Below are 24,456 nucleotides of genomic sequence, written 5' to 3' on the forward strand. Positions count from 1 at the left end.
CAGCCATGGGGACCCTGACTGTGACAGATCTCCCAGATTGAGCCATTCTCAGGAATCACTTTCTTTTCATCTGTGGCTCTTTTTTCATGGAGTCTTTTAAATTTCCACTCAGCAGTGTTTCTGGATGGACGAAATACATAGAGCTGAAGCTTTATTTCAATTTCTCTTTCTTGCTGCTCCCCTCCCTGAATGTCAGTTCCACCTGTCAGGTGGACCTTGTAATGGATGTCATTTTTTTCCCATCACTCCACCCTGCCTGACCACCCCCTGCCGAGGCCCACTCACACTTTATGGTGCTATGGCCTGGTAGCTGGAGCAGGAACAGATGTGCCTGCAGTGACGTATGTGCCTCCAAGGAGGGCTCCATACCCACCCCCCTTGTTTGGATGTAAATCTCTCTTGGCATCTTGAAAGGAAGGATTAGCCCAGGTTGTGTCCTCCTGCAATCTCCACACACTCTGTCCCTCGGTCCAGGCCTGCAGTTTGGCTACCCCATTGTAGCCTTCTGTGCCCCTCCATATGGGCAGCTTCTGAATGCCTCCATTGTCCAAACCTGCCAGAAACCAGGAGCCTGTTTTCAGAGCCTGGTGCTCTGTCCCAAGGAACCCAAGTCCTAATTTAATAGCCTCTGGCTTCTACTGAGTACCCCGGACAAGGGCTGCATGAGCTGCCAAGTACACAAATGGAGAGGATGCTCACAGTGCTCCTTGTTCCCTAAGTTAGATGCTGTCTCAACCTGCATGTTGACTGAGAACTGAGGCTTTATAGAGCCCCCACACCCCCAAAAGAATTTGATGCAAAGGGGTGATGATCAATAGCATCCGATCTTCCAGGGAAAGTTGAGAAACCAGCATTAAATCTCCTGATGTGTGTGTCCATTTGTATACATACTCATGTGCACACACACACACACTCACACACTCACTATGGATTTTAATTCTAGGCCATTTTACTATTTCATTTTTTTACAACTTCCATTTTGGCTATCTTCTAATATGCCAAGTGCTAGTTGGATATTTTTTAAGTGTTACCTAATTCTTCTCCACCACTTTGAAAACTTCCTCATTTCTACCTTCAAATAATACTGGACTCAGTGGGATAAAGCAATTCAAAGCCCAGTTCTTCTACCTACCTACCCTCTTTCACAACCAAATGTGAAGGAATGATATCAAAATATGACAGCCAGGGGCTTGACTTGAAGTCCAGATTGGATCCTTACATCTGAGCATTTTATGATATTTAGTTGAATGAGATGGTTTCTCAAAAGTAGGTGTACATGTGCTACTCAAAGAGCAATTTCGTTCTTGATGGATTCATATTGTATCAGAAACTAACCTTTTTTTATTGCCTTTTCCCTCATTACTATTTTTTTAAAGACTTATTTATTTATGCATACAAGAGCTGGGGTACAGGCCAGAGATGCAGGGGGTGAGAGGATTCACCAGAGACAGAGTGGAGAACAGAACAGGCAGACTGACTGAAATGCACTGCTGAGGGGAGCAGCAGGTGAGACAGGAGAGGTCTACTGTGCCATGTGGGATTCTTCCTGGCCAGCCGGGGATGGAACTTGTTCTGCAGAGGCTGTGGATTGCTTCACAGTGCGGTGCTTGACCCCTTGCTCCGCTAGGGAGGCCCTTTTTCCTCATTACTATTAAAGCTTGGTACTTATCAAAGTTTACTTTTGTGTTTGAACTGCATATTGCTGACATTTTGTTTTCTCTCTCTCTTTTTTAATTTATTTTAGGAAAGCATGCCTCAGACTCCTCCCTTTTCAGCAATGTTTGACAGCAGTGGTTACAACCGAAACCTTTATCAGTCTGCGGAGGACAGCTGTGGAGGATTGTATTACCATGACAACAACCTCCTCTCTGGATCCCTGGAAGCACTCATCCAGCACTTAGTACCTAATGTGGATTACTATCCGGATGTAGGTGTTCTTGTTGCACTGAAATCCATCTTCAATATTTAGCAGAAATGATGATGTAGTAGGCAGGGACCCTAGATACGATAGATTTCCATCTGGGGTGCAAAAATTTTGCTAATAAGAAATTGCACACTGATTATTGAGTGTTCTGAGATCACATTGAACCTAAGTATGATTTCAATTTTGGTTGATGTCTGCATAGCAATTTGTCTCCAGGTAGGCAGCACCTTAGAGGCAGTCAGATACCGTTTGAGTGAAGTATCTGCTTGATTCATGCATATGTATACTTGGGTCCTTCGAGAGTAATGCCAGAGAGTACTGGATGCTCCCAGAATGTCTATTACCTTTTTTTGTTTTCAAGAGCACCACTATGCTGAGAAATGTCAGGGAAATACATAGAAACAGAGCAAGATTTATATTCCATATGCAATTCTTTATAGATTGGCTCTTAGATGGCATGTTTGCTTATGCTTGATAACCAACATTTGTGTTGATAATACTGTTGAAATTAATTTAAATTTTCTCATTCTTGATAGCAATTCCATGAGGGTAAAGGAGAATTTTTTCTGGGGCAAGTTATGCTTCTTTCCCTTCCTTCCTGCACAGTGGCCCCTGTTATGAAGCAGCTGGTTGTGTAAAAGATTTCATTAAAATATCTAGACTGTAGATCCATGTTTTTATAAATAAAGACCTTAGTGTACAAGGTAGTTTGTGCTTGCCACCATAGTTCCCCATCATGTTTCTTACTGAGTTATCTCTCTGTGTGATTTGTTGCTTGGCATTTTCAAATATGCTTCCACACAGGGAAAACTTGTAACCAACAGTAAAATGAACCCCTTGTTCAACCCCATAAGTGTTTATGAGCCACTAAATACGCCTAGGGTGGGGAGGGTGACCCATGGAATTTCTCTTTTCATTGGGAGTCTGAAACTATTATGACAAATAAGCACTACTTCATTACTGGCTTCTTGGGAAACAGTGAGGTTAAAGAAAAGTATATAGAGTGATATTGTGTTTTATCAAATTGCTTCGGCTTTGAGCAAGTAAATAGATGACTTGAAAGCCTGCCTTTGAATGTTTTGACACAAACACACAAACATTCCAGTGTGCCTCGCTGGACACACTGGGGAATTCTTGAGCTGATGTGGGTTGGGTGTTTGTGTGGTTTCCATTGAGTTACCATAATATTTGGACACAGAACAAGGTTCTGTATGGGTGGTATGTTTAAGTTAGATTTATCTCTCTGGGCTGAATTTCATTCTTCTTTACTAGAATGAGTTATTGTTCTAGGATCCTGGCTCCCAGAGGATGGATGTGAAAATGTGCTGTGAATAATTTTGGGAGCTAAACTTATCCTTGTACTTCTGTTATTTTTAGTATGGCTTAAGGGAAAAGATACATTAGGAGGTAGAGGAGAAATCCATCTTGCAATGAGTATTTTGTTTTTTTTTTTTTTAGTAATAGATATCACTTTTGAATCAAGAGAACTCAATGAAATAAGATGCAGAGGAGATTGTAATTTTAGAGAGAATCTAACCATGATGATTTTTTTTGTCTCTTACCCCAGAGGACATACATATTTACCTTCCTACTCAGTTCTCGGTTATTTATGCATCCCTACGAGCTAATGGCCAAAGTCTGCCACTTATGTGTTGAACACCAGAGGATTAGTGATCCTAACAGTGATAAGGTAATGCTACATTTTGAATTTCACTTTAGTTTTTCTATTACATATGGTCCTTCTACGGCTTAGACTTGTAAAGTTGGCTTCCCAGGTAAGAGTGCATAAACGGTATGGTGGCTATGCACAGGGAATTGGGAATGGTATAAAGATCACAGCATAATTCTGATGCCATGAAAGATTCCTAGATCCTGCCTTCGGTTGATGGCACAGGGCATTAGCTTCAGGGAGGGGGACCCTTCTTCAATCCCCAAAGCTGCCCTCGAAGTTTATTATTTTATTTATTTGATATAGTTTATGTGACAGATACCACTAAGTTGGATTTGCTTTTTCTTCCTAGAGCCAGATAAGAAAAATTGCCCCCAAAATCCTTCAACTCCTGACAGAATGGACAGAAACATTTCCGTATGATTTTCGGGATGAAAGAATGATGAGAAACTTGAAAGATCTGGCTCACCGAATAGCCAGTGGCGAGGAGGTTGGTAACTTGGATTTAGCACAACCACTTGAATTCCCAGGCGTAGACTTAGTGGGAAAGGGTCTGAAGTACACAGCAGAATCTCTGCTTTCTTTCTATTTTGCCTTTGGGCAAGTCTTCAACATAGTATATTGGTCTGTTTGGTATGTCAAATGGGGATGATTATACAATCCCACTTCAAAGAGATATGATCTGGAGTTTTATATGATTGATATGGGGGTAAGTTCATGTCAATTCATGCACAGGATTCATGTTGCAAGGTTGCTTTAATTTTACTTGTGCCTTTTTCCTTTCCAAAAGTTTCCTTTCAAAAGTTTTTTTCTTTCTTATTTCACCCCAGTAGACTCTATGCTGTGTCCTCTTTGCTCTGAGCTCAGTGCCTGGCTCTGAATATTATTTGAATGAATTAATCATTCACTGCAATAGAACATAGCTAGCTAGGTAATAAATATATGGATAGATGTAAACACTAATAGGTATAAAATAAACACATTAACATTTAAAAAATAATAAGTAGTATGTAATCGATCATAAATAGAAATAGATGAACTGGACTGTGGAAAGGAAAAAGCAAATATGCTAATGTTGAGAGGCGGGAATGCAGGGATATGAATGAGCTCCAGGTAAAAGGGAAATGCATGTTGTTACATAATTTTCACTTTCAGAATAAAGAAAGCATACTGATTCTTCAGGGCATTAAACTAAATGAAAATTTCCATAACATTCTTTTGAGGGTCTTTGTAGAGCAGGGTGTAGAATGACCTCATGGCAATTGCACTGTATAGTGTTCATGACAAATGCTACTTGAGAAAAGCTGAGGCCATAAGACTAATATGTAAATTAGCAAAGGTAATTCTTTGAGAAAGGAGAAAACAAAGAGAAAATGATCCAAGTCTTCTGGTGCCTGGAAGTTGAGTCAAGGTTAGCACCTAAAATAGGTGGAGATGGAAGGCAAGTCTCTTTGATAAACTTTCACAAATATCACTTCCCTCAATTGAGCCTTTGATAAGTGCTAACTAGCTGTGACAAATTCAAAGTTATCTTCTTTGAAGCAGGCCTGGAGGGCTGGTATTCTGTGTCGAGGCTTGTTGGGCAAGGATGTCTTTGTAGTATCTTGTGTTACTGGTGAGCTTCTGGGAATAAGTTGCTTAGACAGGGATACAACATTTTCACCTAGAGAAAGATAACAAAGCATTTGGCACTTACAATGATATCTTGTTCATTCATCTTAAAATGCAGTTTCCCATCATGAATAACCTTCCTTGAGAAGTCATTATTTCAGGGATGTGCTCTAAAGATCATGTAACAAGATACTCCCCTCTCTGCTTCTGTGAATATATTTGCATGCCATTTTCCCCAACTTAAATAAAAATCAGACTAAAATTACATAAAATTAGCCTTTGAAAAATTTGTACTTGGTTTCCCACATTATGTTCTACACATGAAAAGCCTTTTTACTGTTCCCTTCTGACATTATATTGACCCCTCCTGCTCTAGACAGCCATTCCTATAAAGCTGAATGGGTCATTTCCTGAGTCATTTTGCAAGTTCTGACTGTTATAATCATTTTGTAATTTTGTAGGTAACAGGTTTTAGCAAGGTACCTGTTGGTAGGTCCCTCCATCACAAAGGCAAAAGTTAAGCATCACAGTGCAGTCTTGTTGTAAATCTTAGAGATGGGTGAGCTGATGGGTGCCTGGTAGCATCTTAACTGGCTCAGTGACCTTGGTTTATGACAATCTGCTGAAGAGATTAGTGGCAACATAAGGACTTTTCTTATTTGAAGGTTGAACTCTTGAGTTGGTCAGTGTTTCATTTCAGTGAAATTCTGTTCAGGTCCTTAATTTTATATACACTCATCTCACCTTTCGTCTATTGCCTTTTTAAAGATAGGGTGACTTAGTCCCTTTTGAAAGGATCACCTTAAACATATTTTAAAAAAATGTTAGTGTTTTGAAAATGCCAAATGGATCATCTTTGATGTTTCTTGGCTTGTGAGTCAGAGAGGGAGATTGCTTTTGTGTTGGCCAGATAGGGTCTGCCTTTTTTAAAAAAAGCAAGATCAAGTTATTCAAGGGTTCCATGGGTTGCCCACAGGGTTAGACACCTTCTGAACAGGCTTCTTCTTTTTTTTTTTTAAAGATTTATTTATTGATTTATACAAGAACCGGGGTATAGGCCAAATGTGCGGGAGGGTGAGAGGATTCACCAGAGACAGAGCGGGGAACAGAATAGGCCGACTGACGAAATACACTCCTGAGGGAAGCAGCGGGTGCGACAGGCAAGGTCTGCCACATCATGTGGGACCTCCCCGGCCGGCCTGGATCGAACTGGCGCTGCAGAGGCTGCAGACAGCTTCACAGCGTGGCGCTCAACCACCTGTGCCACCAGGGGAGGCCCTGAACAGACTGCTTATCAGCACTCCTGTGCTAATAACAAATCCTTGAGTATTTGTTTTTGGGCATGAAAAGAGATGGGTAGATAAGCCAGGTTTATCCAGATCGATTAACCTAGAGGTTGAGTGGGGAGATGTCACCCGCCTGATTAGCGTGGTTTCACTGTGGAGTGTTATTTCTCTGACTCTTCTGTCCAGCATTGAGTTGATGGCAGCCGATTGATCTGAGTGATTGGCGATTTCTCTCAGTACTCTGCTCCTTCCTCATCAGGTGACTGCCCTGTGTTCGTATCCCTTACAGCTCTTCACTTAACAGCCTCCTAATCTGTCATGTGCTTATGTGCCTCTCCCTTGAGAGATCTTCCCTCCCTACCCCAGCCATGACCCAATCCCCCGGTTATAGGCTTTCACCAGTATTTCCTTCATAGCACCCTGTGACTAGTAATTGCTTGCTTTTTTATTTCTTGTTTTGCCCCAGTAGACACTATGGCGGGCCCCCTTTGCTCACCATAACATCCTTAACTTCTAGCTCAGTGCCTGGCTCTGAATATTATTTGATGAATGAATGAGTCAATCAATCAATTACTGGACTAAGAAAAAAAATTTCCCTCCATGGAAAAATTATTTCCCTCCACAGGAAGGAGTGTGGGCTTGTTGCTTCTTGCTGAGGACTTCAGGGATTTCTTTTTTTTTTTGGCAGTCAGTGAATCCAGGTGTGCCCTCTATATAATTTAGCTTAGTTCTTCTGAATCTGCTAGGATAGTTCAACATAACTTGGCTTAATGTGTTTCCCTCCTGGGGAACTGCCCAAAATGAAGTGGTTTATTAGGACTTGCCTGCAAGAAACATGAAATGAAACTAATGATTGAATTATATGACAAATGACTGTAGTGGGTAGAACGCAATTTTCTTTTCCTTAAGGGACTGGTCTTTATAATAAGAACTTCTATCTTTATTTGCTAGGTAATTACTGCCACTGGCATTTGAAGTTATAAAAAAGACTAAGTGCATATTTAGTAATTCATGACTCAGTGAGGAAGCATGCTTAACAACAAGAAGCTTGGCTTCTCAAGTGGGATCAAATGCAGCAGAAAACTTTTAAGAGATCACACTTACATATATTTCTCTCTCTCTCTCTCTCTCTCACACACACAGACACACACACAGACACACACACATTATTTGGGTAGTTTTCTCCCTATACCCTATTATGCACATTTCCCCCTTAGATTTGCTGTCTGTTTGTATGACTAACTGACCCCTCAACTGCCTCTTCCCTAAAATGCCCGTTTAAACTGTAGAATAAGGACGCTTTGGCAGATAAACTAGCAGACCATGGTGCTATGCATACTGCTGCTTAGCAGAATCACTTGAGTAGTAGTTCCATGAAGATCCCCAGACTGCACCTCAGACGAATCTAGTCTTGCATCTCAGTAGGAGACACCCAAGCTGCCGGCTGCCATGTTTAGCTGCTTACTGGGCTGGTACACTCATTCTCAGCTGGTGCCCCAGGTAGTGACTTGAGCTGGGTGGTCATTTCTGACAAGTGTTTTTTCTCTGAGCATCCTGAGGAAGTGCGTGGGGGCAGGGGCAGAAGGTAGGAATGATATCACATGCAGAAGAGATCTTGAGACATAGGCTAATGGGTGATAATTTAAAATGAGTTGTTTATAGCTTTTCTGAGTGAAGAAAACTTGTTTAAATGTTGTGCATTTTTACTGGATCTAAGAAATCCCATTTTGTGGGAAAGTTTTAACAGTTTTTTTTCTTTTTTAATAAACCAGGTAATATAAGAGCACTTCACATTTTTGAAAATTAAAAAATAATTCACACAAAGCACTTAAAACTTCAATTAGTTCTGATTCTGTTTTTAAAAGCAATGCCTTTTGTGAGTTTTATGTGTGTCCTTCCAGGGGTTTGTCTTCAATATCTATGTATTCATACATATATAACCCATCCATAGAAGTTGCATGTACAGTTCGTGTGAGAGTGTGTGTGTGTGTGTGTGTGTACCTATTCATTCTGTTTTTTTCACTCTATCATGTGTGAGGAATCTCTTCCTGTCAGTGCAGGGAGATGTATCCTCCTTCAGCTACCACACAGAAGTCCAATAATAGAAGTGGACCTATTTTATCTTTTTAAAAATTATTCTGTTGGAAACAAGTATACTTTTTATACAGAAAATTCAGTTTTTTTTCCAGAAGGACTTACCATAGAATAGACTTCTATCCACACTAGGCTGTTTCATAGTAGTGAGAATGACATTCGTGGGTTACTCTGACACAGAGGCTTTAGTCATTATGACACTTAAGCTTTCTTAAGTGTATTCTGCACGCTGGCCGGTATGTACTGCAACTAAAGTATCTTCCAGAGGTGTTTATTAACTATCATGAATAATACACTGGGAAATGTTTGCACAATTTTTAGAAGTAGCATCTCTCATATAAGGTATTTATTATGACATTGGGTGTAGAAGTCTGAAGAAACTATTTTAAGTGAAAAGACTAAATGTGACTTAAGATTATGAAAGTAGGAGAGGCAAGGAAAGTAAGGACAGGGACTTAAAATAGCCCTCAACGTAGTCTTGAGCTGCACTGAATTCCAAAGAAAAAGGCATTCACCTTGAGTGACAAGCATATTATAAGAAAGATAGCATCTTCTGAAGAGGATAGTCTTAATGCTGTGTGGAGGATAGGTTTGTGTAAGTTTCATTTTTTAAAAACACTTAGGTATTCCTTTAGTGATTTTTGGGTGGTCTGTGAATGTAGAGAGAGAAAAAAATAAGGTCATATAATGGACTAGTTTAAAGAAATCAATGGAATATGCATTCGCCAAGTAGAGCAGAGGAAAAGGAGGCTGTGTTGTGCTTTCCTGCTTGACTGTGTGAGAAGTGACCAGATGTATTCACCATTTTCTTCAGCAAATAGCTATTCCTTTGAGTTTTCTGTAATATTCTCTGATAAACAAAGTTGCTTCTGTAAGAAATATAGTTTTTAGCCACTTAATTTTTAGACAATTAATCTCAGAAAATGATTTACCTTTCAAAAAGGGCCAAATTAAAAAGTGAAGCTTCAACCTTCTGCATATAAAATCACCAGACTTGTCCTCCATCAGAGCACTTAACCTAAGAACCATGTTAGTTGAATCAGCCTGGTGCCTTTCTCTAATAACAGGCACTCTCATTCCCTACAAGGATATTTGTGGTTTGTTTGGCAATTTGATTACAAAAGAAAGAATAAGGGAATCCTGTAACTTAAATCATGATAATGGTACTCAAAGGATTGATTGTTTGTAAAGTTATTTCATTGCTTAACAAGTATTTTCAGAGTCAGGAATTTGACATTTATAATACAGTTAATTTCTTTTTAAAATTAATGTTTCCTAAGTGTTGTGGTTGTCGTGTTGTGGTTGTAGCACAGTACAATAGCAAACAATAGCTGGTAGTAGCATTCCAGGCAGAATTGCCACATAGCAGAATTTGATCAGGAACATGAGCCACTGACCCAAGAATACAAAAGAAACAGACATTAGCCAAGTGGCAGTGGTTTCCTCATGGTAGCCAGTGTTATTTTTGGAAGTCAGTTGCATCAGTTGGGTTGGTGGGTGAATGGGAGGTGATGGTGCATTTCCGTCTGGTAGCTGTCCATGCCCAAGACTCATGAGACTGAGAATAACAAGAGTGGGAAATTGAGAAGTAAAAGTACTAGGATAGGAGGCCCTGGCTTAATGCCATTTAACTTTCCAAAGTAAACTGGTGCATTCCTGTGCCAGCCTAGGATATTTAGTTGAATGTGGTACTTATTGCATTGGATTCCCCCAAGATCAAATCTAAATGTTATTTGGTGCTTTCTTCGCCCAGTCTGAATTTTACTGTCAAGAACAGCCTGAGAAAATCTTACAGGTCTGATGAGACATCTTTTGCACAGGTGTCTTTTAAACCATTATAGCTAGGCTGAAACTGCCTATAACTGCCCTGAACTAAAAATGCTTCTCCAACATCAAAGTAAAATCATTTTAGTGCACACTTTCTGAGCTCGCTTAGTGGTGAAAATTGATGTGCTGTTCCCTGGCAGACATATAGGAAGAATGCCCATCAGATGATCCAGAATTTGATCCACAAACTTACTACCCTCAGCCAGTATGAGGAATTCCTGGCCAAAATCAGCTCCACATCCACGGATCGACTCACAGTCCTCAAGACCAAGCCACAGTCAATACAAAGGGACATTATCACTGTTTGCAGTGATCCTTACACTTTGGCCCAACAACTGACACATATAGAACTGGTAAGTCAGATAATCCTATACTTTACCCCCAAGACTTGGCAATCAGTGTGTTTGTCAGTAGTAATGTCATAGAAGAGGTTAAAATAATCCAAATGGGAAAATATATGCAATAGCTGGGAGATGTTTTGTTTAGAAATTTGAGTTTATGAATGCTTTAGCTATTCTGGGAATTCACTTTAAAATAAGTACTAAGGAAGACTGACATAGAGTTTATTGACCTTCTACATGTTCCTCCTCTAATTAGTATTCCCATTAATTGCTTAGTCTCCTACTGTCTAGTGGAACATTGACACAAGCTGAAAATTGCTTCTGTTCAGACTTTTATTTTATTTTATTTTGTTCAGATTTTTAAAATAATAACTGTATTTTGGTTAAAGGTTAAGGGTTCACTTTACAAGCTGCATTAAAAATGGGGGTAGTGTCGGGCCTCCCCTGGTGGCACAGCGGTTGAGCACTGGGCTGCGAGACTGCCTGTAGCCTCTGCAGCACCGGTTTGCTCCCTGGCTGCCGGCTGCCGGTGAGGGTCCCACAAAAAAAAAATGGGGTAGTGTCAAAGCCCATGGCATTGGCAGTTCATGTCTTCTCATTCTCTTTAATATTGTTGACCTGCTGGGTTTGTATTACAGGAGAGGCTCAATTATATTGGGCCAGAAGAATTTGTTCAGGCATTTGTGCAGAAGGACCCTTTGGACAATGACAAGGTAATCAGTCTATGCAGAAGTTAACCCTAACACTGGAAGTGGAATTCCTTAGTCTGCCATGCACAAGGGACAGAAATAGGACTGTTTTGTTCTAGATTTTAAAATCAGAAAAGTTTTTTCCTATTAACCATATCTGTTTCATAGCAATTGTTCTTGAGCTAAGTCTCCATGTGCCTTTATAGGATTCTTACCTTATCAATGTTTAGCCTCTTCTTCCTCCTTATTGGGAAATTTACTAAGCAAGTAGATGTAAGCATTTGTGATGGCTGTAGGAGCATAATGGTTTTAGCAGATTAAGTCAGAAAGAAACTATCAGACAATGCTCTGCTCTTGATTCAGTAACAACAGAGGCCATGAAGACAGGAGGACTGCACACCAAGTGCTTGAGCATAGCACTCTTGGTTTTTTAAAAAAAGATTTATTTATGCATACAGGAATAGGGGTGTAGGCCAGAGGTAATCAGTGAGAGGATTCACCAGAGACAGAGTGGGGAGCAGAACAGGCAGATGTGCTGAAATACACTGCTAAGGGAAGCAGAGGGCAAGGCAGTCGAGATCTGCTGCGCCATGTGGGTTGGCTCCCTGGCCGGGGATCGAACTCATTTTGCAGTGGCTGGCGACAGCTTGATAGCACTATGTCTTTAACTCCTGTGCCACCAGGGAGGCCCTTTGCCTCTTGTTTTAAGGTAAATGCTTCTTGACATGTTTATTGCCTGAGCGAAGCCATGTAAAGAAGGTAAAACTGGGCAGGGGCTGTAAAATCAATGTACATACATAAACAAATTGTTTCCCTCTTGTGTGACCTGTCGAAGTGTTTTTGAATTGTTGGGCAAACACTGCATCACCCAATAATGAAAACGCCTCTTTGGGAGTAGGGACAGCAGCTGTTTTCCGGCCTTAGAATAATTTCCCTCAGTACAGGAAGTGAAAATTAGGTTTTGCAATAGAAGGCTGTTAAACATTTTTGTTTGTCTGTTTCTTTTGAAAGGAAGGAAAGAGGGGTATAATTAACCTGTTGAAGCTCGTCCTTGAACTCCAAGATGAGCTGAGCTCCTTTGACTTTGTGTAGTGTCACTTTGCCCTGCTAGAAGCCCATGCTGGTGTAGACTTCTGTTTATCTACCTTGGAGGATACTTAGTTTCTTGCCACATCATGTTCCAAAATTTGTCCTAGACTCAAGTATAAAAGAAATTTTGAAATTTTAGAAGCAAATTTTCTAGTCTCCTGCATTCTCAACTCCTTTCTGTGTTGATAGCAATTAAAGTTCACACCCCATTAATTGGTCAAAATTATTTCAGGATGCTACCAAAACCCATTCTCTGAATTGTGCTGCTGAGGATAGACCTGACCTACAATAATTTAGTTTCCTGGGAGGAAAGGCCATCATGAATGCATCAGAGTGATTTCTAGCCTATAGGGCATTCCTCAACTATACTAATAGATCTTGATACTTATGTAAAGAGAGTCAAGAATGTTAGTGAATCTCCTCCCCTCGCCTCCCCCTTCCAGCAAAACTTTCCTAATCAATAAATTGAGGAAAAAAGGCCTGTGCATGTCAAAAAATGAGAGCCCATAAACTCTTTTTGTTTTCTAACACATCTGCTCATTTTGCTTTCTCTGTAGAATTGTTACAGTGAACGGAAGAAAACACGGAATTTAGAGGCTTATGTGGAATGGTTTAATCGCCTTAGCTACTTGGTTGCTACAGAAATTTGCATGGTGAGAAACTTTTCTCTGTCTCTTGGTTCTCAGTGTTATTTTTTAGTAACTTATTTTACATGTGTCTGTTCTATATTGTCCTATTTTCTCTTTCTCTGTGCAGCCTGTAAAGAAGAAGCACCGGGCAAGAATGATTGAGTATTTCATTGACGTAGCTCGCGAGTGTTTTAACATTGGCAACTTTAATTCTTTGATGGCAATAATCTGTGAGTGTTTTTTGGAAGCTGCATGTCCTTTATTTTTATAGATCCTATGACATGTATCCACTGAATGTACAAGTAGTACCATTTTGTTAATGAAAAAAATGTATATTTTCATCCTAAATGATTTGAAAATCTTCAGAATGCTTTAAATATCCAAATGAGTACAACTATAGATAGTATTTTTGAAGTATTCAAGAGTTTATGGATATATTTAGTCAGTTTATCCTCATCAGAATATCTGTGAAAGCTCATAAGTGAGATATAAGTATGTACCTATAAAAGCTAATAAGTGCGATATTTCTCTAAATTAAGGATTTTTAAAAAGAAGGAAGCTTGTGTATCACATATGCTATGATGCTAAGTGATATGATTCCATCAGTGCAGCCAGGAGAGTGGCCTGAGAAATGGGAATATTTTCTGACTGCCCATGTTCCAAGTACTTATCACTCCAAACTTTCTTGCCCTAGTAAACAAACTTCCCCCCTCCTCCATATTTTGGGGATTTTAATGACAGTGACTGTATGTTTCCAACATAGGGCATGGGGTAGCACTGTGTCTTGTTTTTCCCAATTTATATTTTGTTGTCTTGCCAGAATTATAATGACTCTTTCAGCTAAAAAGGTCCTAATTTATATAACAAATTATATGACTATTACACACATTGTAGGTACTTAGTAAATATTTGAATATTTCCTGGCTTTTAGACAGGGTCAATTTGAAGCAGAGAATCCACCAAATTTAATTCATTAATTTTGATCCTAATAAATTCTTGTCCCCCCCACTAATTCTTTATTCCATTTTTTATTCACATCATAAAATTACTAGCCATTGTCAGCTCTTTATCTGGCACCCTTCATGAAAATAGTGAACAGAAGATATTTTTATTTTATTATGTTTATTGAAGTAATGTTGGTTTACAACACTATATATGTTATAGGGATATAGAGTCACATCTCTACAAATGCATATTGTCACCGCAGCCCCATCACCAAAGCCCAGTAATCCTCCACTAGAGTCCATTAGGCCACTCCCTGATTTGCTCCCAACCCACTCCTCACCATATCCTTCTGGTAGCCTCAAGTCTACAGTCAGATTTCAAGGATTTGTTTTGTCTGTTCTTTGTTTCTTTATATTCCACATATGAACAATATCAGAAAGATCATGTAAATAAGAACTCGAAAGGTCCACAGCCTAGGTAATACAAGATAACTTAATTTTCCTCTTATCCCATTAAGAAATTGTCAAGGCAAGCCATATCATGGAAGAAAGTATTTCTAATACATGTAGCTAACAAAGAGTCTATAAAGAGCCAAATCTATTAAAAAAAAAAAGACACTACAAATGAATAAGAAGGCAAATCGAAAGAAAAGGCAAAATAGTTGAAGAGATACTTCAAGAAATACACAAATAAACACAAATAAATAATAACTATATGAAACGATTTTCCACATCATTGTAGTTATCAATGAAATGTCATTTAAGATGACAGTGAAATTCTATTTCATACACTGGAATCACTGAACTGAAAAAGTCTGGTTGATCCAAATATTGGTGAGGACATGGAGTAAGTGGATGCTAGGACATTATTATGGGAGAGTAAAATGGTACTTTTGGAAAAGAGTTTGGCAGATTTTTATAAAATTAATTATGCTCAGTGAACACTTAGGAATATAAGTTAGAATGACTCATCTTATTGCTCTATTTCAACTTTTTTTCTCCCCTTCCTTCCCCTCGCACCATTTTAAAATGGAAGCTGGCATGAATATGAGCCCAGTCTCTCGGCTAAAAAAAACTTGGGCCAAAGTGAAGACTGCCAAGTTTGATGTTCTTGAGGTATGTGAAGTTAATTTTTTCTATCCTCTTCATCTAATGATAGTACCACAGAGAAGGAAGTTCATCTCTCCCTACAGGTCCAGGGAAACAAAAGGGATTAGAATCTGAAGAGGCGGATAAATCAGGTTGTGGCTAGTGCTTTTATAGTGAGAGGTGTCCATTTAGGGTTCGTTGATAGGAGAAAGGATGACCTGTCAGTCACATTACATTATATTCCAGGATGGAACTTGAATCCTGAAAGTTCTCTGGCAATGTGGGCCTACTGACTTCATGGGAAGGGTTCCCCACTCCCCAAAAATCATCATGTATCATCATTTTAACAAATTTAGCTCATCTATGAAAATAATAATAATAATCCTTCCTCTGCAATAATGGTATTTGTGTTTAAATCATATTCATGTCATTATCGCTTTGGTGTGTTGATTTTTGGTGTGTTCGTCTGTGGAGATAAGAAACTTAGGAAGTGTGATTGCCTAAGTTTCACTCCAAATTGGGAATTATCATTGTGTGTGTTCCATGATGCTTTATTTTCATATCATGTAACAAGTTTCTCTTCCTTCTGAGAAGATCATATATTTTAATTATTTGTGAATAACTTGTTACCAAGTGCAAAGAATACCTTCACTAAAAGTGGCGGATCACTGTACATGGCTAACCAGCAACTGGCCCATTGACTTTCAAACAAAACCAGGATATTTTTCTTGGGCAGGAATTTGACTCTTCGTTATCAATTTTATGTCTAATCTCAATAGTTAACCAGGAAAGAATTCAGTCTAGGTTTAATATTATCAAAGTTGATGTCATCTTTATAAATCAACCAAACCTCAGGAAAGAAGACATTTGTATTCTTATGTGCTTCATGCCTCTGTGTGTGTGCGCGCGCGCATGTGTGTGTGTTTGTGTGTGTGTGTGTGTGTGAGAGAGAGAGAGAGACAGAGAGAGACAGAGAGACAGAGAGACAAGGCTATGTCAGAAGAGCCCTAATGAATTCCTAACTTACATATTTTTATGTAGAGTTAAAAGCATGATCTAGTAAATTTCCTGCAGGTAAGAGAACTAAATATACTCTCCTGTCTTTTGTCCTTAGCATCAAATGGACCCTTCTAGCAATTTCTATAACTATCGAACAGCTCTTCGTGGGGCAGCACAAAGGTCTTTAACTGCTCATAGTAGCAGGGAGAAGGTACGTGCTCTTTTACCTCTTCAGATCTAAGCTGATACACTGGGGAAGTTTTGTCATCTGCCACATAGGGAAGGGGAGAGCTAACGGAGGGTTGCACTTGGATTGGGAAAGATATAAAACTTTGCAAATATATGTTAATACTGAATTATTTAAATGAGTTATATTTTAAGAAGTAAATTGAATTCTATGTTAAGATAATTAAAAATATTAGTGACTAGTTGGATTTAATGGAAAATAGACATTTAAACTCCACACAAGGTAGCTAATGTAATCATTTCTCTTAAAAGGGTAAGCTTGCCTCCCATGGTTAAGTCATTTATTTTCAGAAAGTAGGTTAGTTGCTGCAGCATTAGGTCTGCTGTTGCTAATTGTATATGTGGGTGGTAGAGAAAGTTGCAGGATAATGCCTAAGAAATTAATGATCCTTTCTCAGTCTGTCCTACCCTTGAACAATTTAATGCTTATCTTGGATTGACCAAAATTCTGATTTTTGAGGGTCCTTTCTTGGCACATTTCAATATTCTACATCCTTACACAGCTTATCAGGAAAGATAAGCTGACATTTGAAGATCATGTAATTTGAGAAGTAAATACTTGGTTATAGTAAAAAGACTGATGTAGAGTGCTTGGTGAAAATTCCTGCTTCGATTCTGTTTACCTTTATCTTAAATAATATCTTCAACAAATAACAGAAAATGAGAGTAAAAAATTCATTTCAGGGTAGCTTACTAACTTCCCTCCCAAAAAGCTTTGCCTGTAATTATCTAAAATAAAAACAAATGCAAAAGGACCCCTCTTCCCCCTTTCAAAATACTAAATTGGGTCTCAGAAAATATAAAATATCATTTTTTATAATATTTGAGAACTGTTATAAGTACATCAACTTTTTTTTTTAAGATTTATTTATTTCTGCATGTAAGAGCTGGGGTACAGGCCAAAGGTGTGGGGGGTGAGAGGATTCACCAGAGACAGAGTGGGGAGCAGAACAGGCAGATCTACTGAAATACACTGCTGAGGGGAGCAGCAGGCAAGAGAGGAGAGGTCTACTGCGCCATGTGGATATCTCCCTGGCCGGGGATCGAACTCATGCTGCAGTGTCTGCAGGTAGCTTCATAGGTTGTCCCTTGCACCACCAGGGAGGTCAAGCACATCAACTTTTTAAAAATAAAGTCACAGAGGGATAAGTATCTCAGGGTAGTCCAGTGGAATTTCTCATCTTTTAAATTTCCTTGCCCAAATTCCAATATGCCTGTGACTAGATTGAGAAAATGTCTTTGGAAGTTTTAAAAAGCTTTAGAAAATTAGCACATGCTTGGGAGGATCCCAGCACACTCAGGTGCGAGGATCTTTTGGAGGCTGTCTGCAGCCCCCCATCCACCCCTCACTGTATAGGCAGGGTGCCCTCGCCTGGCCCTCATTGAGAGTTGGATGGCTTGCCCCAGGAAGAGGCCATCGAAACACATGTCTTAGTAGGGAGCTCAGCATTGGGCAAACTAATTCTGAATTTCACCCCATCCCAAAGATCTCACTGACTGCTACACTTGTGGGACTCTGATAACTTGTTCCAGAAAAATGTCCAGTGTTTCTACACTTTATATCATATAATAGATTCTGCCTGGTTTAGTTTTGTTGATTTTTTAACCAGTTATGTGTGAGCTTGTGAGTTGTACTTTCTAGTTAATAAAACAGATGGAATCACCATCATTTAAAATATATATATGTATGCCTTTTCCAAAATTGGTCTCAATGTCTAAGAATGAGAACACTTCTGGATAAAATCCAGCTTTTGTTCAAAAGAATTGAGACTCCTTGTTGAAGTGAGGGTAGACTCTTTACTCCTAGGTAATGTCTCATTTTAAAATCTTAGCGATAACATGACTGGAGTAATAGTATCTTTGATTTCCTTTCATATCTCAAGTTTATGTGGTCAAAGGGACACTTTACTAGGTACAAATTGGTCTTCCATGCAGGGCCATTAAGTGATCCTTACATAGCTATATTGTTTTTCCCTGTGGGTACTCATGCCTTCAGGTTGTAACCACTTCTCATATGATTACATCGTTTCAAAGCCTTTTAACCCATTTCAGTTTTGTTTGTGGGAACTTGTTCCTACTCATCAGCATTTATTCCTGGGTGTGGAACTTATAATGCCTCTAAGGATGAGTCTCTGAATTAAGAATATTTTGAGAAGGATTTGAAAAACATTACCTTAGAAGTTCTCCCACTACAGATAGCATTGACAAGATCCCTTAGAAACCAAACTTTTACTACCCTGGTAGTAACCTGTGTCTCTCTCTCAGCTCAGGGAAATCTGAAATCCTTATATATCACCAGTTTTTATGAAGTTAATTTTATATAGGACTACAGATAATGCAGGGAATTGGCCACAGGTAAATAAAGCAGTTGGAGGAGCTTGTGAGGCATTGTAGGCATAAGAAACAGAGTGGTGATGGATCTTTAGGCAGACTACTTGTATTCGTTTCCTTGCAAGTGTGTTTCAAACGATTAATAGTGGATCGTCTTGCAGGCAATAGAATGCAAACAATCACATAAGATATAGCCTAGGATACCCAAATGGAGGCCCATACCATGAACTTGTGGAAAGTTTGAGTATCAGTGAGGCATGTTACATGAATCTCAAACCCAATGCTGTAGAATAGACCCCCAAAATGAAGTTCTTGCTTAAAAACTCTCATACATAGGCAAATGTTGCCTCTTGAGTGTAATTTAATCCTCCTCTCCCAGGGGCTGCCTTATGATGATGTATTCTTATCTTTGAGTGGATCAATATTTGCCCTCTTTATATGGGGCCCGTTGGTTTTTGTGGGTTTTTTTGAGTGTTTAATTGCATTTTAACCCATATTACTAATTTAATCTTCACCAAAGGTCCGTGAGGTACTACTATTCCCATTTTAACTTAAGGAAACTAGGTTTTCTTAGTATGTCGGTTTTATACCAGGGACTGACAAGCTTTTATTTTAGGCTTTGAGGCCATGCTGTCTCTGTTGGAACTACTCCATTCTGTTGCAGCACAAGAGCAGTGATAGACAATAAGAGACGAATGAGTGAACATGACTGTTTTCCAGCAAAGCTGTTTGGCCCTTGTAATTTGCATGTCATATACTTTTCATGCCCACAAAATATTATTATTTTAATTTTTTTCAGACATTTTAAAAAGGTAAAATATGTGACTTCTAGGCCAAACCAAAGCAGGTTGTGGGCTTGGGCCAGGTTGCAGACCACGGTTTGCAGACTCCTGGCTTCTACCGCCAATAAATTGTGGAATCAGATTTTAAACAAGTAACCAAAGCCCAGAGCTTCCCACTCACAAGTGGTTTTTTCAAGGACTCAGGTTTAGGTGTGTTTTTATTAGTAGTACTGTGTCTGTTGAGTTCTAAACTAATAGAGAAATACTAGTAATATTTGAAGGAGAAAATGAGGGGATCTTTGATAATTCAGCTTTAGAGTCTTCCATAGACAATAGCAAATGATTAAATGTCTATTCAAACAAGTTGTTGAAACTAAAAAGACTTGGTTATTTTCAGATTAATGATACAAAAAAAAATCAAAACAATCTTTTTAAATGACTTAAGGGTAAAATCTGAATTATAGAAGTGAAAATTGATACTTAATACTTATGTATATGACTCAAAATTATGTTTTCCAGACCTTCCATTCATTTAGTATAGGTGTACTCTATGAGTCAGCTTCTCAGAAGCTTAGGAGAACTTCAAAGACCTGCCCTTGGGTAAACAACACAGGTCCACAATCTGTGTCTGGAACATTATTTGCATGGTAGCAAATTTAGAATCCTCAAAAACATGTTAGTATTTGGGAGAAAGCAGAAGTTACTATGTCTGAGATTTGTTCTTTGCTCATTATGGGCTTAGTTGGATTTAGGGTACATTCTTAGAGCTTATTATTTTAGTTTAAATAAATACCACCTCATTAAGCCAAAGATGTGAAACAGGAAAGTCTTACTAAAGAAGCTTCATTGTTTTTTTTATCAGCCATTAATTTGAATTTACATCTTTATATTCCTCCTTCACTGGAGCCCATCTCACAACATGTTGTGCAAAGTATTTCTTTGGTGATTTCCCATGAAAACAGGTGCTAGCTTGTTCTGTCATATGAAGACCAGGTTTATGTAATAGGAAGCTAGTAGAAGCAATTACCTAAAACCTGAGCACTTACATTGTCTTGAGCAATGTCTTCAAGGGCAAAATGAAATATTCATCTAAAATAAAAGTTCAGGGCCTCCCCTGGTGGCGCAGCAGTTGGGCTCTGGGCTGCGAAGCAGCCCGCAGCCTCTGCAGTGCCGGGTCAATCCCCGGCCACCAGCGAGGGTCCCACATGGCAAGACAGACCACTCCTGTCACGCCCGCTGCTCCCCTCAGCAGTGTATTTCATCAGTCTGTCTATTCTGTTCCCCACTCTAGCTCTGGTGAATTCTCTCACCCTCCTGCGCTTCTGACTGTACCCAGTGCTTGTATAAATAAATAAATAAATCTTAAAATAAAATAAAATAAAAGTTCATCCAAAATGTAGACATCTAAATGACATAGCAATACAGATCCCAGCAGGAAGATGGGTCAGACATCTTAATAACTTGCTACCTGCATCCATGGGATTCTATTAATATTTGGTTGTAACTAAATGAAAAGCTTGAGTACTATCTTTTCCCTTTGATTATAGCCAGAACTTCTAGGTTTTATTTTATTGTATGCTATTACCTTGTAAAAAGTAGGAAAAACTATGGTAACACCATGAAGCAGCCATACACCTATCAATGTTACTTGTCTTTGCTGTGTCTTGGTTATTAATAGCATTTATGTCTTAAGCAAAACTATGTAGGGGAGGAAAATGCTGTCTTGAGCAGTGAATAATATATTGTGTGTGTTAATCCAGAGTTGATGTTGTTCATCAATTTCTTGTACTGCTTGATGAGAAGACAACTCTTTTTGCCCAAACAAACCAACATCTTTTGTTTTCTCTAGATTGTGATACCATTCTTCAGTCTTTTAATCAAAGATATTTATTTCCTCAATGAGGGCTGTGCCAACCGCCTTCCAAACGGCCATGTCAACTTTGAGGTAAGAGCAGGCTGCAAAAATCTGAGAAGGGCATGCTTCTTCCAGCATTGCATCCTAGCTAAGCAACTAAAGCTGAGTCTGAAATTCTAGAATCAAGTTTCCTCTTTCCCAAATGTTTTTTTTTTTTTAAGAAAATAGTAACAACCAAGTAGAACTATTAATTGCATCATTATGATTATTTTCTGGGCCTACTCAAGTCAATTTTCACCTTTGCCTTAACAAATACCTCTACCTAATTTTTGTTCAATTAAGAAAATTATGTAGCTCAGAAGATTAGAAGCTAGAGGGAAACATTAAATGAATTTTATCTCTTCAAAGCTCACACTTTTTGATGATGGCCTTTTAAGTTCTTTTCTTTTGTTCTTTAGAAATTTTGGGAACTGGCCAAACAAGTGAGTGAATTCATGACATGGAAACAAGTGGAATGTCCATTTGAGAGGGACCGGAAGATCATGCAGTATCTGCTCACCGTACCAGTCTTCAGCGAAGACGGTGAGTTGGCCACTGGGCCGTGTACCACCAGCTTCTCAGACCCTGTGCTAGGGAAAGAAAGCTGCCTACTGCCTTGTATGGTACAAGGCTTGTCTTCTGACCTTGTTCATTGTAAGACTTCCATTACACAGCAAACCATATGATTTATCCATAAGATATTTAAGCCAGCTATGCTTTGGGCAAAAATGGAAAGTTATTGAAGGATTGAAGGATTTGCACCCCAACCCCCACCCCCCCGTCACCCCCATGTTTGGGTTTGCTTCAATTTATTTTTTTTAAAAAGGTATTTTTGGGTATTTTGATATTCAAGTCAATTTGAAAAAAACCCCAGTCAATTGCTATCCTCCACTGTTTGAAAAAGTAATGGAAAGTCCTGACCTGTTAATACATTAAGGAGTTTGAGGTGGAAAAGTGATTGATTGTATACAGAAAAAAATTCACCAACTAACCAGAAAAAAAGTTCAGTAAAAGACATGGGGACTTATTCTATTGATTTGTTATATCCTAATATTATAGAAATCAATTGTATATATAGCTGACCATATCTCCTACTAAATGGATAGTGCTTATGATAATACTGAAGAGCTCTTTAAATTAATATTACTCATTCCAGAGGGGATTTGATTATTTTTAACCTCTATAGATATGCTTAAAAAAACACAAACTTATCAATCTTTGAATAAAGATTCCTTTTTATTTTAAAGAAAAAATATTCAAAGACTGGGAAATTAGCTTCGAAAAATCTGGCTTTTTATCTACGAACTTTTTTTTAAAAATCAAGGCTACCAGCCCCTTTTCTATAATGGACACAAATGTGAGTGGATGAGAGCATATTGTGTCTTGCATTCATAAGCCTTTCTTTCCCCTAGCTGGTCTCTTAGTTAATTAAGTGCCTTTTTGGCCTAGAGACCTTAGGTTTTTGTTAAGGTGCCAAGGAACTAAGTGATGGTTGTGTGCTTAATAAAACTTTGAAACTCTCCATCATAATCTGATAATTTAAAGACTATGTTTTGCTATAGTGCTTGGCTCAGATTGGGCAGGGGAGGGGTGATATCATATAATGATGGGTGATAGAGAGGGCATCACTGTTAATGCCTACTTGTTTGTGGTTGATTATAGCTCTCTACTTGGCTTCCTATGAGAGTGAAGGACCTGAAAATCATATAGAGAAAGACAGATGGAAGTCTTTAAGGTGGGTCTCAACGCTGCTCACTGCTGTGCACATGTGAAGATGATGTTGGCCTTAATTGAAGAATGCCCAATGCTTTCCAGCAGTCCCTGCCCGGAAGCCCCTCCAAGTCCTGTGCACCTACCCCCTCTTAACTGAATCTCTGTGCCTTAGAATCCTCCATAGCATCGTTCAGTTTTACTGCCTTCGCTTTTTTAGACGCACGGATACAGAGTGACCCTCTTCTTCCCGTCTCCCATTATTTTATTGAATGAAAAATTAAACTTCTCCCAGGCATGGAAAAAAGAGCACTGACTCAGTTTCTTCACCTAAAAGATAAGAAGTTCAGACTATGTGTCTGAATTAACTCTAACTCTGAGCTTTTATTTGACTTGAGAGCAAAGAGACCTAATTGCTGGCTGGTTAATTTTAGTGTATCATTATCAGCTGTATCTTGGTCTGTTTTTAGTTTGGGAGAGGGAGTTTAAACATAATTTAGAATTTAGAAAATTTTCTTAATCTATGAGTATTTTCAAACAAAACTAAGGTGAATTTGAGTTTTAAGCATTTGAGATACTTTGAGAGACAAAAGAAGTCCAGAATATAGTAATAATATGTTCAAAATGGCCATTTGTGTATTTCTACTTAGAGACTCTAGGAACAACTACCTTTTTATACCATGGTAGTTGTTTTTGGTTTTACCTTTCAGTGAGGCAGGATGATGTAACAAAGACTTTGGAATTATCCTCAGAAGGAGTCATGGTGATTGGAGATAATTTCTTTTCTACTTTACAAAGTATTTCAGATGTATAAAAAGGAGTAAAGGATGATGTCTACCCATGATTCCAACTCCATATAAAAATAAAATTGCATATGGTGGTATCCCACTTATAATCCTCTCCAGTCATGATTTGAGATGCTTCTTTTATCCCAGATACAAACATAAAGGTGTGGCCAAAACCTGGAATCCTGGGATAAACAGGCTTGCTGTTCTGTTGCCCCACTTTACTTTTATGCAAATTTGTGTTTGGTGGTGGCACATTGATATTAAAATTTTGTGTTACTCTGTATTGGTATTAAAGAACATTTACTGTACTGTTTAATATTACTCATGAATTAAACATGAACCTCAGAGTACACATCTTGCTGGATAAAGGATTTCTGAATTACATCTTATAGTTACCCTTTTTAGCTGGATGTTTGCCTTCTGTATTTCTCCTTTTAATTCCCCATTTCCATTTCTTAAAATCTTAAATGTGATGTGGCCCCAGTATACAACTTAGCTATTGTTACTTTTATAG

At 38.7% G+C, this 24,456-nt stretch overlaps 1 protein-coding gene across 1 annotated transcript in view; it reads left to right on the top strand.

Annotated features, from left to right (window-relative positions):
• The window catches only part of RASGEF1B (RasGEF domain family member 1B), a gene marked incomplete at both ends in the record, with an annotated part of 591,784 nt that extends 568,568 nt beyond the window's left edge, over window positions 1-23,216 (top strand). Inside the window, 12 exons of the mRNA XM_084232971.1 lie at window positions 1,745-1,927; window positions 3,492-3,614; window positions 3,946-4,083; window positions 10,552-10,764; window positions 11,391-11,465; window positions 13,088-13,183; window positions 13,287-13,389; window positions 15,140-15,219; window positions 16,307-16,402; window positions 21,400-21,495; window positions 21,864-21,987; window positions 23,107-23,216. Coding sequence (XP_084089097.1) covers window positions 1,745-1,927; window positions 3,492-3,614; window positions 3,946-4,083; window positions 10,552-10,764; window positions 11,391-11,465; window positions 13,088-13,183; window positions 13,287-13,389; window positions 15,140-15,219; window positions 16,307-16,402; window positions 21,400-21,495; window positions 21,864-21,987; window positions 23,107-23,216 — 1,437 coding nt within the window. The remainder of the gene's footprint in view (window positions 1-1,744; window positions 1,928-3,491; window positions 3,615-3,945; window positions 4,084-10,551; window positions 10,765-11,390; window positions 11,466-13,087; window positions 13,184-13,286; window positions 13,390-15,139; window positions 15,220-16,306; window positions 16,403-21,399; window positions 21,496-21,863; window positions 21,988-23,106) is intronic.
• Window positions 23,217-24,456: the final 1,240 nt, after the last annotated feature.

The sequence above is a fragment of the Talpa europaea genome (genome assembly GCF_964194135.1).
Source record: "Talpa europaea genome assembly, chromosome: 5".
Taxonomy (NCBI): domain Eukaryota; kingdom Metazoa; phylum Chordata; class Mammalia; order Eulipotyphla; family Talpidae; genus Talpa; species Talpa europaea.